Consider the following 19,340-nt stretch of genomic DNA (forward strand, 5'->3'; position numbering starts at 1 on the left):
CGGTAAAGTTGGGCGCGTGCCTATACCGCGATCTGCACCTGATTCCAAGCAGATCGCGGCTTTACCGACACCCGATTCGGGCGTGGGTCCGGCCGCATTTAAATGCCCGCATGCATTTAAATCGACTGAATGAACCGCGCGCCCAACCCTACCGCCAAATCCCACTTTACCGTCTTCTGGTCCGTTCTGCATCCGCGCTGTAAGCGACCTGCAAAACTAAAGTCAAGTCGTCGCTGCAGCTTCCGAAGAGTGGGGTCAGAGCCTCCAACGGCTCTCTGACCCAGGTCATCCTCTGGTGGTGGTGGTGGTGGGGGGGGGGGGGGGGGGGGGGGGGGACCCAGATCATCCTCTGGGCGGGGGGTGTGGTGGGGGGGATGGGACCCAGATCATCCTCTGGTTTGGGGGGGATTCCGCTGCCAGTTTGCGGCTGATCGGTGGGGAGGGAGGGGGCAGGGGGTTCCACCGCCACTCTGCGGGTGATCCCTCCTCCCCACCGGAGGAACGAATCTCGCCTGCCGGAGTGGACGTGCAGCCATGCCATCCCACAAAACCTTCAGGATGAAGCGATTCCTCGCGAAGAAGATGAAGCAGAACCAGCCGATTCCACAGTGGATCTGCATGAAAACCGGCTACAAGATCAGTACAAGTCCAAGAGGAGACACTGGAGAAGGACTAAGCTGGGCCTGTAAAGGGATACACCATCACTGGTACACTACCAGCCACAGATTACTCTTCCCTGCAGGGGCAAGAGAGCAGGAGAGATGGCTGTGACTGGTAGTGTACAAGTGACGGTGTATCCCTTTACAGGCCCAGCTTGGTCCTTCTCCAGTGTTACTTCTTGGACTTGTACTGATCTTGTAGCTAGTTTTCATGCAGATCCACTGTGGAATCGGCCGGTTCTGCTTCATCTTCTTAGCAGGGAATCGCTTCATCCTGAAGGTTTTGTGGGATGGCATGGCCGCACGTTCACTCCGGCAGGAGGGATTTGTTCCTCCGGTGGGGAGGAGGGTTCGCCCGCAGAGTGGCGGCGGAATCCCCTGCCCCCTCCCTCCCCATCGATCGGCCGCAGACTGGCAGCGGAAACCCCCCCGACCAGAGGATGATCTGGGTCCTGCCCCCCTCCTCCTCCCACCCCCCTCCTCCCTCCCCCCCCCCACCCCCGACCAGAGGATGATCGTCAGAGAGCCGCTCTCTCCACTTTCTGCTTTTTTTTTCTTTCGCGCCCGGGCGCGCTCTGTCAGATTTTTTCGAACTGCACATGTGCAGTTCAGAACTCCGATCGGTCCGCCAGCGCTAAGCCCCGCCCACAGCGCGAATTGGACCGGAGCCGGCAAAACGAGAATGGGCGCGCTGCAAAGAGGATTCCAGGCGTGGATCTATTTGACGCCCAGATTCGGCGCTTAGATTCAAAATGGTAAAATCAGGCCCAGAGATTGTTGCTTCACATTTAATAATTTTTGATTGGAATGTTTGCAGCTACTGATTCAATTTGCCCAAGCAATAATCCAGATCAGAGAGTGACAGAATCCATTGTTATGATCTTGATCATGAAAGAAGAAATCCAAAATCTCAGTTATTTACTATCGGAATGAGGCCTCAAGATTTCACAGTTTAAAAGAAAAGACTTTATACTATATCAGAGGCAAACAAAATAAGCACTAATCTCAAGTAACCACCTATACTTTAAAACCCTGAGTTAACATAAGCTAAACATGAATTAATAGGGAAATTGCAATTGATTATAAACTATTAGATGCACATTTAAATGGCAGCTTCAACTAAGATGGATCTTACGAATTGGTTTGGGAGTCCCCTCAGCATATATGTCATCAGTCACAAAACCCTTCAAAATGGTCATCTTTACGAAGACTTTCAGCTCCTCTTTGAGGACCTAGCCTGATCCCCAAGCAGTGGCAGCGCACAAAAAACCTGAGTTTCCACAGGCATGGTCTTCTCCAAAAGTGGCACATGTCTACAGGAGCCCTGCAACTCTGCTTATGATCACTTGGATGCTGTAGATCCACCAATGTTATCTTCAAATACCAGAAACAGCTGCAGCAGCTGGAAATTTGCCTATTCTCAGCTTCTGGATTTAGCCTCTGTTTTCTTCAGCCTGCCTGTCCTGCAGCACTGGGGTTATCACCTGCTGAACTCCGATGCCTGTGTCTCCTTTTATATGGTTTCAATCAGCTTCGGCCTCCTCAGAACTTCTATTTTCCAATTTCGGTCTCAGTTTTTTTAGGGTCTCAGTTTTTTTAGAAACCGGAAGGGGTAATTTTCCTTTCTCAGTTTCCCCTTTTTGATTAGAATCCATCTCAAAAATACAAGCTTAAGGCTGTTACTTAATAATTAGTCATGAATATACCCTTGGAACGTGTTGGGTGGATTATGGTCCAATACGTGCTGTGCTTCGGAAATAAATCATTATGCTTTGGCACATAATAAACTGTCTGGTGATGTTTGAAATGAGAGCTGTGTGTGTTTTTTATGTGTTAAATGTAGCTGTTTCTCTTCTCTGCTCCAGGTCCTCGGTTATGACACAACAACCCCTCATGCTGGTCCCTTATTCCGAATTCCAGTCACAGTTGTTATTCCTTCAAGGTTTGTGAAAGTTAATTGTTCTTTGTAAATGTCCCCTTATTACATTTAATGCTGCTTCATGGCAAGCAACCTGAATAAAATTGTCCTTTCCAACCCCCTTTTAAAATTCATTCTAGAATCAGTTTTCACCAATTTTCAGATAGAGCATTCCAATCCCAGCAACTCGCTATGTGAGAATTTCTCTACGTCTTGATTTTTGGGCAAAGATTTTGAATCTTTGACTTAGTTATTGATCCCTTCAGTGGAGAAAAGAGCTTTTATCCATCTACTTGATCAAGATCTGTCATCATCCTGAAAGCCTCGAATAGAGTTCGATTCAGGCCTTTGGTGACTGCCTGTGTGGAGTTTGCACATTCTTCCCATGTCTACGTGGGTTTCATCTGGGTACTCCAGTTCCCTCTGCAGTCCAAAGATGTGTAGGTTCAGTGGATTAGCCATAATAGAAGCTTGGGGTTGCAGGGATGGAGTGGGGGGGGGGGGGGGGGGGGGGGGGGTGGACTTGGGTACGTTGCTCTTTCAGAGAGTCGGTGTAGAATCAATGGACTGAGTGGTCTTCTGCACTGTAGGAATTCTCTGGTTCTGGATCATCTCTTAATCTTCTCAGTTCCATGGAGAGCAGCCTTAACTTTTCAAACTTCTCCTCATTACCTCGATACCTTTTCTAAGATCTTTACAGCTTTCCTAAAGTGAGACCCACAAAACTCCAGCTGAGGTCTAACCAGTGATTTATAAAGTTCCACCATGATCTCATTGCTTTCATATTCTTTTTCTCTATTTATAAACCCAAGTAACTGGTGTTCCTTTTTACCACTTTATCAACTTGCCCTGTCACCCTTAAGAATTAGTGTTGATGGAACAATTGATAGTTTCATAGTCACCATTACTGAGACGAGCTTTATATTCCAGATTTATTCATTGAATTTAAATTCCACCAGTTGCCATGGATTTGAACCTGTGTTCCTAGAACAATACACAGAGCCTCTGGATTACTAGTTCAGTGACATTACCATTGGGGCGGCACACTGGTTGGCACTGCTGCCTCACAGTGCAACAAACCTGGATTCGATTCCCAGCTTGGGTCACTATCTGTGCAGAGTCTGCACGTTCTCCCCGTGTCTGCGTGGGTTTCCTCTGGGTGCTTTGGTTTCCTCCCACAGTCCAAAGACCTGCTGGTTCGATACATTGGCCATGCTACATTCTCCCTCAGTGTACCTGAACAGGCACCAGAGTGTGGCGACTAGGGGATTTTCACAGTAACTTCATTGCAGTGTTAATGTAAGCCTCCTTGTGACATTAATAAATAAAATAGATTTTGCAAATTTCATAGTATTTGCAAACTTCATAACGCTCCATACACCCACGACTAGGTCATTTATGAAAATTAAAAAGGATACTGGACTCAAAACTGATCCTTGGGGTGCACCACTGCAAACCAATTCCCAATTTGAAAAGTATTCATCCACCATCATGCTTTGCTTCTTGTGACTGAGTCAATCCCAGATCCATGCCACCCTTTTCTTAATTTCAACGGCTTCCATCTGCATAACAAGCCTCTTATGTAGCACTTTGTCAAATATTCTCAAAAGTCCATACTAGCAATCATCTACTGCAGTACTTTGATCAATCTTCTTTGTACTTCATCAAAGAATTCAGCTGTGTTAGTCAGACACAGTTTGTTTTAACAATTCCATGCTGGCCCTCCTTGATTAACCAATACCTTTCCAAATAAAAGCTTATTTTGCCCCTGATCATGGTTTCTAAGATCTTCCTCTTAGAAACTGGCATGTGGTTTATCCTTCTCCCCTTCAATAGTGATACAACATTAACAACCCTCTACTCCAATATTAGAAGTTTGAAAGATCGTAGCCAGTGCCTCTATTATTTCTACCTTTTTTGCATAAGCAAAAATGCATTCCATCCACACCAAGTGACTTGGGCGGCACGGCGGCACGTGGTAGCACTGCTGCCTCACAGCTCCAGAGATCTGTGTTCGATTCCTGGCTTGGGTCACTGTCTGTGTGGAGTTTGCACGTTCTCCTCGTGTCTGCAGGGCGGCATGGTGACACAGTGGTTAGCACTGCTGCCTCACAGCTCCAGGAACCTGGGTTCAATTCCTGGCTTGGGTCACTGTCTGTGTGGAGTTTGTACATTCTGCGTGGGTTTCCTCCGGGTGCTCCAATTTCCTACCACAGTCCAAAGATGTGCAGGTTAGGTGCATTGACCATGCTAAATTGCCCCTTATTTCCTAGGATGCCTAGGTGAGCGGGATTAATGAGGTAAATATGTGGGGTTATGGGGATAGGGCCCAGGTGGCATCATTGTCGATGCAGACTCGATGAGCTGAATGGCCTCCTTCTGCACTGTAGGGTTTCTATAGTTCTTTCTATGACTTCAAAATATTCCTTAATGTTAATCATTTTAGTACATCTTCTCTATTACTATCCTGTTCACAACTTCCTCTCCACTTTTAATGTAATGCTGCACATCATCAGCTTCCTTTGTGAAGACAAATGCAGTCCTTATTTAATACCCTAACCACATTCTTTATGTCTTGTAGTCTCTGAGTTCTCCCGTATCCCTCTCTAGTTCCCTGCCAGTTTTGAAGATGTGTGCCAAACAATATCTCTGCAGCTTTCAACCATAAACTGAAACGCATCCCAGGGGAAAGTCAGAGGTCAGTCCCCAAGATGGAAAAGCCCAGCAGCGATTTTTGAGTTCCGTCACTCCATTGCTTTTGTAGACAAGTGCACGTGAATTGCATTCGCTTAGGATAGAGTTCCTGAACTTGGCACTCAATAAGGATCAATTTTGAAGTTATTTTAGCAGTGTTTGTGGTTAAAGAGAGAAAGCTTTGCTGCCAGTGTCCTCTTTAAAGATCAGAATCAAAGAGTTGGACATATTCCAGAAGTGACTAACAATCGATCTAAATGGGAACATGGGAATTGTTGAATGAAAAAAACCAAAGATAGTCAAACAATCACAATAGTAATGGATTTGTTGACTAACCATAGCAATCAGTCTCTATCAATTAGTCTACAACAGATGCAGGCATGAGGCAAAGAAAATCTTCAATTGTGAAGAGCTTTGGAAACCACAGGTCCAGTGTCGTGCTCACTCACAGCATGTCTCAAATCTCTCTTGTACTGAATTCCAAAATGTTTTTATTTGGGAGGAAGGCATGGTGAGTTGGACCTTAAACTGTGTCTAGCTTTTATTTAATCAAATTTGCCACCATTAATATTAATTATTATAACAGAGGCAATAGTGGTGGTTGGTGAGGGGAGGGGGGGGAGTGCGGGAGGGGTGGAGTGGGTGCGGGGAGGGAGGAGTGGGGATTGAGGAAGGGGAAGTGGGGATTGGGGGAGGAGGGTTTGGGGGAGTGGGAGTGGGGTTTGGGGGAGGGGTAAGTGGGGTTTGGGGGACGGGGGAGTGGGGGTTGGGGAAGGTGATTGGGGATGGGGATGTGATCAGTGGATGGGCGGCAGAGAGCTCAGATATCAGAATTCCCCAAAAGAGGAACTAGTCTCACTTATTGCAGTTATCGATGAAGGAGCTTCTCTAATTGTCTATTTGTGTCTGTGGCTGTAGTGTGAATGCAGCTTGTGAATACAGACTTGTGCAAAAGAACGTCCACTTCAAGCCTGGAGAGATCAAACGACACTTCATCGAAGTGCCCCAAGGAGCTACCTGGGCCGGTAGGTGTCCCACTTATGGGAATTATAAATGTTTATGTTAATAATGTACTGTATAAAAAACAGATGTGGAAAATTGACAGAGCAACAGGAGGATTGTTCTGCATCCCTTGCTTCAATGTGTTCTGGAGTGTGGGTGGCGCTGACGAGGCTGACATTTATTGCCCATTGTTAGTCATACTGAGAGGATGGTGGTGAGCTGCCACCTTACACTGCTGCAGTCTATATGGTGAAAGCACTCCCACATTGTTAAGTTCACTATGTTATTGCCCCGAGCCTGCTTTTGTTGCATGGAGAGGGCAGAGGGTGGGAGGAAAACATTGGATTTGAGGCAACATTGACCAAGTGAGCTGTGCCTTGGATGGTGTGAATGTGTGCATTTTTTTTTGTTAAATACTTAGTGATTGCAACTTGGTTATTTCAGTACATCTCAGCAAGCCCTTAAAATATTGCTGTGAGTAAATCCTTATTGGTGATTAGGCAAGCAATCAATTCATTCCAGTTGTGACCTGGAATGCACAGCCTCAAAGAACGGAGGGAACGCATTCAATAATATATTTGAAAACATAAGAACAAGGAATAGGCCATCTGGCCCCTTGAGCCTGCTCCACCATTCAATAAGATCATGGCTGATCTTTTCATGATCCCAGCTCCACTTACCCATCCGTTCACCATAGCCCTAAATTCCTTTACTGTTCAAAAATTTATCTATCCTTCCCTTGAAAACATTCAATGAGGTAGCCTCAACTGCTTCACTGGGCAGGGAATTCCACAGATTCACAACCCTTTGAGTGAAAAATTTCCTCCTCAACTCAGCCCTAAATCTGCTCTTCCTTATTTTGAGGCTATGCCCCCTAGTTCTAGTTTCACCTGCAAGTGGAAACAACTTCCCTGCTTCTATCTTATCTATTCCCTTCATAATCTTATATGTTTCTATAAGATTTCCCCTCATTCTTCTGAATTCCAATCAGTATAGCCTCATCCTACTCAGTCTCTCCTCATAAGCCAACCGTCTCAGCTCCGGAATCAACCTAGTGAATCTCCTCTGCACCCCCAGTGCCAGTATATCCTTTCTCAAGTAAGGAGACCAAAACTGTACACAGTATTCCAGGTGTGGTCTCACCAGCACCTTATATAGCTGCAACATAACCTCGTTGTTTTTAAACTCCATCCCTCTAGCAATGAAGGACAAAATTCTATTTGCCTTCTTAATTGCCTGCTGCACCTACAAACCAACCTATTGTGATTCATGCACAAGGACACCCAGGTCCCTCTGCACAGCAGCATGCTGCAATTTTTTACCACTTAAATAAAGTCCATTTTGCTGTTATTCCTACCAAAATGGGATGACCTCACATTTACCAACATTGTACTCCATCTGCCAGACCCTTGCCCACCCACTTAGACTATCTATACCCCTTTGCAGACTTTCAGCGTCCTCTGCACACTTTGCTCTGCCACTCATCTTAGTGTCATCTGCGAATTTTGACACACTACACTTGTTCCCCAACTCCAAATCATCTATGTAAATCGTAAGCAATTGCGGTCCCAGCACTGATCCCTGTGGCACACCACTAGTCACTGATCACCAACTAGAAAAATACGCATTTACCCCCAGACTTTGCTTTCTGTTAGTTAACCAATCCTCTATCCATGCTAATACATTACCCGTAACACCATGCACCTTTATCTTATGCAGCAGCTTTTGGTGCGGCACCTTGTTAAATGCCTTCTGGAAATCCAGACACACCACATCCACAGGTTCCCCATTGTCCACTGCGCATGTAATGTTCTCAAAGAATTCCACCAAACTAGTCAAACGTGACCTGCCCGTCATGAACCTATGCTGCATCTTTCCAATGGGACAATTTATATCCAGATGTCTCGCTATTTCTTCCTTGATGACAGATTCATGCATTTTCTCTACTACAGAAGTTAAGCTAACCGGCCTATAGTTACCTGCCTTCTGTCTACCCCCTTTTTTAAACAGTGGCATCATATTTGCTGTTTTCCAATCTGCGAGAACCACCCCAGAGTCCAGCGAATTTTGCTACTAGTGCCTTTGCTATTTCTCCCGCCATCTCTTTTAGTATCCTGGGATGCATTCCATCAGGGCCAGGAGACATGTCTACCTTTGGCCCCATTAGCTTGCCCAACACTACCTCTTTCGTGATAATAGTTTCTAGGTCCTCACCTGCCATAGTCGCCTTGTCATCAATTTTTGGCATGTTTGTGTCTTCCACTGTGAAGACCGACACAAAATACCTGTTCAATGCCTCAGCCATTTCCTCATTTTCAGTTATTAAATCCCCTTCTCATCCTCTAAAGGATCAATGTTTACTTTAGCCACACTTTTTCATTTTATATATTTGTAGAAACGTTTTATATTCTGAGCTAGTTTATTCCCCTAATCCATTTTACTTTTCTTGATAGCTTTTTTCGAGGCTTTCTGTTGACTTTAAAGATTTCCCAATCCTCTAGTTTCCCACTAATCTTTGTCACTTTGTATGCATTTTCTTTCAATTTGATACCCTCCTTTATTCCCTTATATCCATGGCTGATTATCTCTTTTTCTACAGTCAAAGAACAAAGAAAAAGAAAATTACAGCACAGGAACAGGCCCTTCGGCCCTCCAAGCCTGCACAGACCATGCTGCCTGACTTAACTAAAACCCCCTACGATTCCGGGGAACATATCCCTCTATTCCCATCTCATTCATGTACTTGTCAAGATGCCCCTTAAAAGTCACTACCGTATGCGCTTCCACTACCTCCCCCGGCAACGAGTTCCAGGCACCCACCACTTTCTGTGTAAAAAATCTGCCTCGTACATCTCTTTTAAAACTTGCCCCTCGCACCTTAAACCTATGCCCCCTAGTAATTGACTCTTCCACCCTGGGAAAAAGCTTCTGACTATCCACTCTGTCCATACCCCTCATAATCTTGTCAACTTCTATCAGGTCTCCCCTCAACCTCCGTCGCTCCAATGAGAACAAACCAAGTTTCTCTAACCTCTCTTCATAGCTAATGCCCTCCATACCAGGCAACATACTGGTAAATCATCTCTGTACCCTCTCCAAAGCCTCCACATCCTTCTGGTAGTGTGGTGACAAGAATTGAACACTATATTCCAAGTACGGCCTCACTAAGGTTCTATAAAGTGTCAACATGACTTGCCAATTTTTAAACTCAATACCCCGGCCGATGAAGGCAAGCATGCCGTATGCCTTCTTGACTACCTTCTCCACCTGCATTGCCACTTTCAGTGACCTGTGTACCTGTACACCCAGATCCCTCTACCTATCAATACTCCTAAGGGTTCTGCCATTTACTGTATATTTCCTATCCGTATTAGACCATCCAAAATGCATGACCTCACCTCACATTTGTCCGGATTAAACCCTATCTGCCACCTCTCCGCCCAAGTCTCCAACTGATCTATATCCTGCTGTATCCTCTGATGGTCCTCATCGCTATCCGCAAATCCACCAACCTTTGTGTCGTCCGCAAACTTACTAATCAATCCAGTTACATTTTCCTCCAAATCATTTATATATATATTACAAACAGCAAATGTCCCAGCACTGATCCCTGAGGGACACCACTTGTCACAGCCCTCCATTCAGAAACGCACCCTTCCACTGCTACCCTCTGTCTTCTTTGACTGAGCCAGTTTTGTATCCACCTTGCCAGCTCACCTCTGACCCCATGCGACTTCACCTTCTGCACCAGTCTGCCATGAGGGACCTTGTCAAAGGCCTTACTGAAGTCCATGTAGACAACACCCACTGCCCTACCCTCATCAATCATCTTCGTCACTTCCTCGAAAAACTTAATCAAGTTCGTGAGACACGACCTCCCCTTCACAAAACTATGTTGCCTCGCGCTAATACATCCTTCCTTCTCACTGGTATATAAGAGATTTGAATGAATGGTTGGAAGGAGAAGAACTTTCAGGGCTTCTTGAAACATAAAACAGGGCTGCAGAATTAACTGGGATCGCTGGTTCAAAGAATGAGTTGCCTTCTGTGCTGCAAAATTTTATGATTCTCTGGTATATTTTATGATTCTCTTTGGCTCAATGTAACAGTGGTTAGCACTGCTGCCTCACAGCGCCAGGGACCTGGGTTCGATTCCCAGCTTGGGTCACTGTCTGTCTGTGTGGAGTTTGCACGTTCTCCCCTTGTCTGCATGGGCTTCCTCCGGATGCTCCAGTTTCCTCCCACAGTCCAAAGACGTTTTGGTTAGGTGCATTGACCATGCTAAATTCTCCCTCAACGTACCTGAAAAGGTGCTGAAGTGTGGCGACAAGGGGATTTTCACAGGAACTTCATTGCAGTGTTAATGTAAGCCTACTTGTGACATTAATAAATAAACTTTAAGGATGGGACTTTACGGCCTCGCTCGTCCCAAAACTGTAAAATCCCACCCGAGGACAACAGGCCTTTCCATGATCCGCCCCTCGCCCGCTCCAATTCCCGTGGTGGGAGGGACAGTAACATTCCAACCTAAAACTTTAAAACTGCATTATTTTACATGTGAAAGGTAGGAAAAGAAAAGGGATGTTATTTAATGGGAGTGAGAGGCCCATGTCACCATTGTCCAGACTGAGCAGCCAGACCTGAAAGACTGGCTTAAAATACAGCTCTGTCTGGCTGAGAATTCAGATATGAACCCATCTGTCAGGTTAATTGCGAATTACCCATTGACTGACTCTATCTTGGAGTTTTTTAATGAGTTTTTTGAGGTTTTGAAATAACGTGATAAAGTTGCATTGCACAGTAGATATTGAAAATATACTGTGCAGAGCAGCAATCAGCAGTCTTCGGCTGATCAGGAAACTGCATACATGTTAGATCTGCGCCACAAGTGAGTGATGACAAGAGGGTGGTCATGGGTTGGGGTTCGTGGTTGAGTGGAGGTCAGAAACAAGGGCAGGGGGTGGCTCTCAGCAGCCAACCCCACCTTCCCGATATCTGCTGACTCAATTAGGTGCTATGTGCCTTTGAATGAGTGATCCCTTTGGAAGGCTGCAAGAAAATCCTGCACAGAATCATAGAATCCTACAGTGCAGAAGGTGGCCATTCGGCCCATCGAGTCTGCACCGACTACAATCCCACCCAGGACCTATCCCCATAACCCCTGCTAATCCCCCGACACTAGCAGGCAATTTAGCATGGCCAATCCACCTAACCCACATATCTTTGGACTGTGGAAGGAAACCAGAGCACCCGGAGGAAACAGACACGGGGAGAATGTGCAAACTCCACACACACAGTGACCCTGGGCCGGAATTGAACCCGGGTCCCTGGCGCTGTAAGGCAGCAGTGCTAACCACTGTGCCACCCAAAAGATTTGCTTGTTGTGCATCCTGTGTAACGAGCCTCCTGCTGCAGTCAGATGAGGCCCTTAAATGGGCATTAATTGTGTGCTGATTTACTGGAGCTGTGTCAGTATTTGCAGTGTGTCCCTGGCAGTGTGTCAGTATTTGCAGAGGATCCCTGGAACTCTGTCAGTATGAAGGAGGTGTTCCTGGGACTGTTGGTATTTTAGGGTAAAGTGCCCCTAGATGTATTTTCAGCAGGCCTCCCAGTTAGCAATCTTATGATAGGGTGTGACGCTGCACTCCAAGTAAATATGAAAATTATGTGACCTTGCAGCAATCATGGACCTTGTAACTGGTACAGGATCACCCGACTAAGCATAGGAAAGTAAAAGTTAACTTGTTGAATCTCACTGAGGACTTGCTTTATTTCAGAAATACGCCTGACTTCAAAATCAGAAGATACGACCTCTGAATTTGTGGTGCATACTATTCAGCTGCGGAAACAGATGGCGTTTCGGGTGCACGAGTTCTACCGTCACCTGTACCTGTCAGAACAAGCCTCTGCAGCCGATGCTTTTCCAGTCTATGTGAGTACCGCTGCATCAATGGTGACTCATGGAAATGTGTAAGGTTAAATAGGGAGCTGTTGACAGTGAGAATAGGTACATCTTAGTGAAGGAAAACAGTGGCGGATGGGGATTGCACCATGACTTGAGCAGGAAGCAGAGGACCTACAGGCACCTTGATGAGGGATGAAAGGTTGAGGACTGAACAACCACAAGATAAAGTGATTGGTTGGAGGCCAGGAAAACAGATCACATCAAAACAGCAAGTGTCAGGAAAGTCGCAGACAGGGTTGGGAAGAAAATCATCAAATCCTACAGTGCAGAAGGAGGCCATTTGGCCCATCGAGTCTGCACTGACCACAATTCCATCCAGGCCCTATCCCCATAACTCCCTGCATTTACCCTAGCTAGTCCCTCTGACACTAAGGGAGAATTTAGCATGGCCAATCCACCTAACCCACACATCTTTGGACTGTGGGAGAAAACAGGAGCACCCGGAGGAAACCTACACAGACACAGGGAGAACGTGCAAACTTCACACAGACAGTGACCCAAGCCGGGGAATCGAACCCAGCTCCCTGGCGCTGTGAGGCAGCAGTGCTAACCACTGTGCCACCATGGTGGGAGAAGGAGAACAGAATAGAAAAATGTAGATAGGACTAGATTAACTCAATGGGACAGGAACAGGTAATTTTCTTACAGGCCTGTTCGTGTGTTGGGTGGAAAAGTAGAAATGGGATGGGGGGGAATCAGTAGAGTGGCACTAGGATTTGGGAGATTTGTGGGAGAGATGATATCCATGACAGTCTGGCAGTGATGGTTTGATTTTCAATGGGAGTGGGTGGATCAGAAGGTATAGATGTCAAGGAGGTGGTAATACCTCAGCCCGATAAAGCTCTTTCTGGTTGGTCACAGTTTAGTGATTCTCTTTCAGGATTTGCATTTCTCTCAATTTCTGGTTCTGATGAAGGATCCGCGTGCAAAACCTTTGTTTAACCTGTCTTCTCTTCTTGTGACAGAGCTATTGTATTTACAGCATCTTCTATTTTTCATTTCAAAGTTTGCCATTTCACTCAGTTGGTAGTGAAAGTTTGACTGAAAAATACTCCCAAAGCTTTGAAAGCCGTGTGATTCGTCGGGGGCCTGTTATTCATTCTTGCATCTCTCTGCACATCAGCAATTGTTAAGCAAAGGACATGTACAATGAGAGTGACCTTGTTGGGTTCGCTGCCTCTGGTGTATTTCTATAACCGTGTAATTCTTTCTAGGAAGAAAAGACCATTGAAATTTGCATTGCACGTTGGTGGTCTAGCCTGAGACACACCACCATCGACTATGTGATTTCATTCCACGGATTGAAGTGTAACAGTGACACATTACACATTGTAAGTATTGCCCTCTGCTCATTTTTATTGACATTTTCAATAATCAGCATTGTGCTAGATTTTGATTGTGCTGAGTAACTATTAGAGAGAGATAAAAGCAAAATACTGCTGATGCTGAAATCTGAAACAAAAACAGAAAATGCTGGAAAATCGCAGCAGGTTTGACAGCATCCGTGGGGAGAGAATAGAGCCAAAGTTTCGAGATTAGATGATCCTTCGTGTTAGAGAGAGACTTGGATTAATGGAAAACCTGGGCAAAAGAAGTCTCACAACACCAGGTTAAAGTCCAACAGGTTTATTTGGAATCACGAGCTTTCGGAGCGCTGCTCCTTCATCAGGTGAGTGGAGAGGTAGGTCACTCACCTGATGAAGGAGCAGCGCTCTGAAAGCTCGCGATTCCAAATAAACCTGTTGGACTTTAACCTGGTGTTGTGAGACTTCTTACTGAGCCCACCCCAGTCCAACGCCAGCATCTCCACATCGTGCAAAAGATGGCAAAATATTGAACAGCACGCCAAGTGGGTAAATCCCGCTTCAAATTAATGCCATGGTGTTTGTTCAGGTCATCCAGCAAAGGCTCCTGCTTTAATATCCCATCCGAAAGACAGTGGAGCAGTTCCTCAGTGCTGCACTGGAGTGTCACCCTGGACTTTATGCTTAAATTTGTGGAACGGGCCGAAGGTGCAACCTTGTGAGTCAAAGGCTAGAGAGTCCTTCCCACTCAACTGTGTTGACTAACACAAGGTAGAAACAGTTAGTCTCAGCATAAACTGTCACTTCCATCGACCTGATGGTATCAAATTAATTCCATATTTTCATAGCCTTTATATGGAAAAATAAACTGACATTTTAATAAGTTTGACTTTAATATCATACTTTGAAAGTAATTGCTTGCTGGCAGTTGAGGAAATCTGCCTTAAGGCTGGAAGACACTTGGGTTTAAGAGGCTGCTGAGTGCAAGAGTGATTGTTGATGATGTTAGGTGAATCCCTCGAGTGTGACATGATATATAATGTGTATATGTGTGCTGTGCAGTGAAACCGCACTCGGGCTTCTCAAGACAGTCAAATGAGCCTTCAGCTGATTTGGGGATGGGGGGAGGGTTATTTTTCAGTTCATTTGTATCACACGGGTATGTCATGAAGACTTGCAGAATCTTCAGGATAGAACACATTTCCAGGCTCAGTTACTAATGATAAGTGTTTGAAACCTCACCATCTGCACCACTCGATATGTGTGATGGCTGATTTGCCTGGATGGATTCCTGGGGGTTTTGTCACAAGACTTCCTGCCTCCAGGCATCCTGTCCACTCAAACAACCATCCAATAATTTTGTTAGTAAAACATTTTTAACATTCCTATAGTTTTCCTTAAATAAGCGTCCAGGAAGTTTGAGATCGAACTCTCAGAGACTTGGCAACCCAATTTTTAATGGACTCCAATTAACAATACCTTGAAGCTGTGCAACACAACCTGGCTAGCACCTTCATCTCTTGAGTCAGAAGGTTATGGGATAATGTCCCATAAAGATTTCAGCACAACTTCCAGGCCAATACTCTTGTGCAGTCCTGAAATTTTAGACAGTACTGAGGGAGTGCCACACTGTCAGAGGGTCAGTACTGAGGGAGTGCCGCACTGACGGAGAATCAGTACTGAGGGAGTGCCGCACTGACGGAGAATCAGTACTGAGGGTGCCGCACTGTCAAAGGGTCAGTACTGAGGGAGTGCTGCACTGTTAAAGGTGCCACCTTTCAGATGAGACATTAGACAAAGGGTTGGCCTAAAGATCCTATGACACTATGAGAAGAACAAGGAAGTTATCATCCATATCCTGGCTATGATTTATCCCTCAACCAGCATCAGTAAAACTGAATGGCTGATAATTATCAGCTTGCTGGATTGGGAGCTTGCTATGCACAATATTGCTACCATGTCTCTTGCATTACATCAATGACTACAATTCAAAAAGTATTTCATTGACAGTAAAGTGCTTTGCACCACTCTGACCAGGAAAGACGCTATCGAAACTGATGTTGTTTCTTTCTAATGCTCCTCCCAGGACAGGCATCCCAGGACACAAAGTGAAGAGCAGAGAACAAAACAAAGGAGGAAAAGTACCAGACAGAAAGGGGCCAGAGGGCAGTGTTCAAAGTGGTCAAAAAGAAAAGTCTGCCGTATTCTATGAAAGAACAGAGAGAGAAAGTATGGCAGGGAGATTTGAAGGTGCAGTTTCAGAAAGGAGGGACTGAGCAGTTCTGTATTTGAACTTCAAGCCCCTGACCAGTATAGGAACTTTAGAAAGAGGCGGTCTATCCAAAGAGAGAACCAACCTCCACATTCTCAAGGCAACTAGATGCAAGTCTTGCCAGTGATGTCCACATCCCAAACATGAACTATTTTTTAAATGAGCGTGTAAGGTCTAGGTTTAAACTATTGAAATTTATTGTAAATGGTAGTGGTGAGGATTAATGCATGCAGTTCAAAAGGAAGCAGAACTGTGTGACGTCAATAGGCTGTGAAGTTAACGGGTCTAATCGGAGAGGCAGAGGCGTTAATCGCATGTATGATTTTGTTTCTTCTAGCATGCATCAGAAGGCATAACGCGGTTTGACACAACAGCCTCACTGAATTATGAGGAGCTCTCGCCTGTCCTGACTCTGAAAACCTGGGTGCAGACCCTTCGGTAAAGTAAATTTTACTCAAATGTGTGACAGTGCCAGACCCCCAGCTGCACTAGTGCATTAGCTCAATGAGTTGTTGCACTGCATGTTGTTGTATGATGCAACAGCTGCTGAACACTTTAGCCGGCACAGCTAATTTGCTCAGCCCTGCCTCAATGGTAGTAGTCTCACCTCTGGGTCAGAATATCTTGTGTTCACATTCTCACTGCGGACAGCTGAGGACATAATCTAGGCTGAGAATCCAGTGTAGTATTGTTTGTTTCAATTGTCTCTTAGATCATAGAATCCCTACAGTGCAGAAGAAGGCTGTTTGGCTCATTAAGTCTGCATCGACAATAATCCCACCCAGGCCCTATCTCCATAACCCCACATATTTACCCTGTTAATCCCTCTGACACGAGGGGAAAATTTAGCATGGCCAATCCGCCTAACCCACAAATCTTTGGGCTGCGGGAGGAAACCGGAGCACCCGGAGGAAACCCATGCAGACACTGGGAGAATGTGTAAACTCCACACAGACAGTGACCCGAGGCTGGAATTGAGCTCAGGTTCCTGGCGCTGTGAGGCAGCAGTGCTAACCACCGTGCCACCGAGAAATGATACCATGGCACAATAAAAAGAAGCAGGGGAGTCCCCCCTGTGTCTGAGGGAACATTTATCCCTCAGCCAGAATCATTTACAAAACTGTTTATCTGGTCATTATCTCATTGCTGTTTCTGGGATCTTGCTGTGCACAGATTGCTGCCTCATTTCCTACCTTACAACAGGAACTGTGCTTCAAAAGTATTTCATCATTTCGCAAGACACTTCAGGACAGTTGATGTGACAGGCACTACAGGAATGCAAGTCTTTTTAATCTCTGTAGTCCTGTGCATGCGATGAATTTCCTAAGACACAATGTGGCCCAGTGTTTGAGACAGATCAGTTTATCTTCCAAAGCGTTTTTGCAATTTTTTTTTGAGAAATGAATTGAATTTATCAGCTGTGAGAAATGATGCATTCTTTTTCCGAATCCGGGCCTGAAGTTGGGATTTGATTTGATTTAAAGTAGAAACAAATTCATTTGTCTTTTTCAGGGATATTTAAGTGCCCGGGTCTGATTTGTTTTTTCTAAATTATAGAGCATTAATAAAAGGATCTAACTCTTTCTATAGGCCTATAGATTCCCGAACAAGGCCCTTAGGCTCCCGTGACGTCCTGCCCAGCAACAGACAACTTTATGAGCTGGTTCTAACCTACAGTTTCAGCCAGGTAACCTCTTACTGTGCAGCTGAGGATTTCTCTCAGGAGCTGTTTGTAGAGATTATTTTTGCTCACTATATGTATACTGTCTACAGTTGCATTCGGTGTTCTCACTTAATGTTTTTTAGTTTGTTTATTGGTGTCACAAGTAGGCTTACGTTAACACTGCAATGAAGTCACTGTGAAAATCCCCTGGTTGCCACACTCCAGCGCCTGTTCGGGTACACTGAGGGAGAATTTAGCATGACCAATGCATCCAACCAACGCGTCTTTCAGACTGTGGGAGGAAACTGGAGCACCCAGAGGAAACCCACGCAGACACGGGGTGAAGGTGTAGACGCCACGCAGACAGTGACCCAAGGCCGGAATTGACTTCAAGTTTTTACATGTCCAGATCACCAACAACCTGTCCTGGTCCCCCCATACTGACACTATAGTTAAGAAAGCCCACCAATGCCTCTATTTTCTCAAAAGACTAAGGAAATTTGGCATGTCAGCTACGACTCTCACCAACCTTTACAGATGCACCATAGAAAGCATTTTTTCTGATTGCATCACAGCTTGGTATGGCTCCTGCTCTGCCCAAGACCACAAGAAACTACAAAAGGTCGTGAATGTAGCCCAATCCATCACCCAAACCAGCCTCCCACCCATTGACTCTGTCCACACTTCCTGCTGTCTCGGCAAAGCAGCCAGCATAATTACGGACCCCACGCACCCTGGACATTCTCTCTCCCACCTTCTTCCTTCGGGAAAAAGATACATAAGTCTGAGGTCACATACTAAACGACACAAGAACAGCTTCTTCTCTGCTGCTGTCAGACTTTTGAATGGTCTTACCTTGCATTAAGTTGATCTTTCTCTACACCCTAGCTATGACTGTAACACTACATTCTGCACTCTCTCATTTCCTTCTCTATGAACGGTATGTTTTGTCTGTATAGCACGCAAGAAACAATACTTTTTCCTGTATGTTAATACATGTGACAATAATAAATCAAATCAAATAAACTCAGGTCCCTGGTGCTGTGAGGCAGCAGTGCTAACCATTGTGCCACCATGCTGCCCACAAGTGGGGAATCAGTTTGAAATCTACCACAGCTAAAATTTGCATTTACTTTAAATGACTTCAGTTGTAAAGGAAATCTGGCTGGGTGTGACCATGCAAGGGGAACATATACCCCTTCAGTCTCCAGCTACGAAAAGAGGCAATTGAAAGAGGACTTAAAAGAAATACATAAAATACTGCCTGGAATAGAGAAAAGTTAATCCTGAGCACTATTCAAGTTGCCTCAAGGCTCACAGTTATGACTATGAACTGATAAAAAGCCGGTTGAGAACTGATGTCAAGAATGACTGATTTCATGCAGCTCGTACTGAACATGGTCTCCATTTAGTGGAGTGAAGGGAAAAGCTTTGGAATGATCCAAGAGATAATGTTATGGGGCTGTAATTTTCTGAGCTGGCTGTGACTCATCTGTACTTATTACATAATTTTTATGTCCTCTTGATCGGCCCCCTAACTCCCATCTCACGTCAACTTAGAGTTATTCAAAACTACTGTTTGTATTTCCACTTGCACCAAGTCATGTTCACTCATCACCCTGTAGCTTCCAGTCTGATAATGCATCAATTTTTAAATCGCCATCTGGATATTCTAATCTCTCTGTAGTCTCACCACTGCTTCTCTTGCTAGCTTTTCTCAACCGACAAAGGCCTCTATACTCCTCCAAATCTGACCACGTGCACTTGAAATGCTGTAACCTACACAGCTACAGGTCAAGAGCTGGAAAGTGAGATTAGGCTGGGTAGCTGTTTTTTTGGCTGATGCAGACATGATGAAATGAA

The 19,340-nt window shown here is 45.2% G+C and overlaps 1 protein-coding gene across 2 annotated transcripts in view; it reads left to right on the forward strand.

Annotated features, from left to right (window-relative positions):
* LOC144492988 (tripeptidyl-peptidase 2-like) overlaps positions 1-19,340 on the forward strand; it is a 130,462-nt gene that overhangs the window by 70,926 nt on the left and 40,196 nt on the right. For both annotated transcript variants that reach the window (XR_013497663.1, XM_078211743.1), the window contains exons 15-20: positions 2,525-2,601; positions 6,190-6,296; positions 12,051-12,205; positions 13,453-13,569; positions 16,152-16,252; positions 17,405-17,501. Coding sequence is in view for 1 of the 2 variants with exons in the window: in XM_078211743.1 (XP_078067869.1) it covers positions 2,525-2,601; positions 6,190-6,296; positions 12,051-12,205; positions 13,453-13,569; positions 16,152-16,252; positions 17,405-17,501 (654 nt within the window). In the remaining variant the exon portion in view is untranslated. The remainder of the gene's footprint in view (positions 1-2,524; positions 2,602-6,189; positions 6,297-12,050; positions 12,206-13,452; positions 13,570-16,151; positions 16,253-17,404; positions 17,502-19,340) is intronic.

This window comes from Mustelus asterias, chromosome 4, assembly GCF_964213995.1.
Source record: "Mustelus asterias chromosome 4, sMusAst1.hap1.1, whole genome shotgun sequence".
Lineage (NCBI taxonomy): Eukaryota > Metazoa > Chordata > Chondrichthyes > Carcharhiniformes > Triakidae > Mustelus > Mustelus asterias.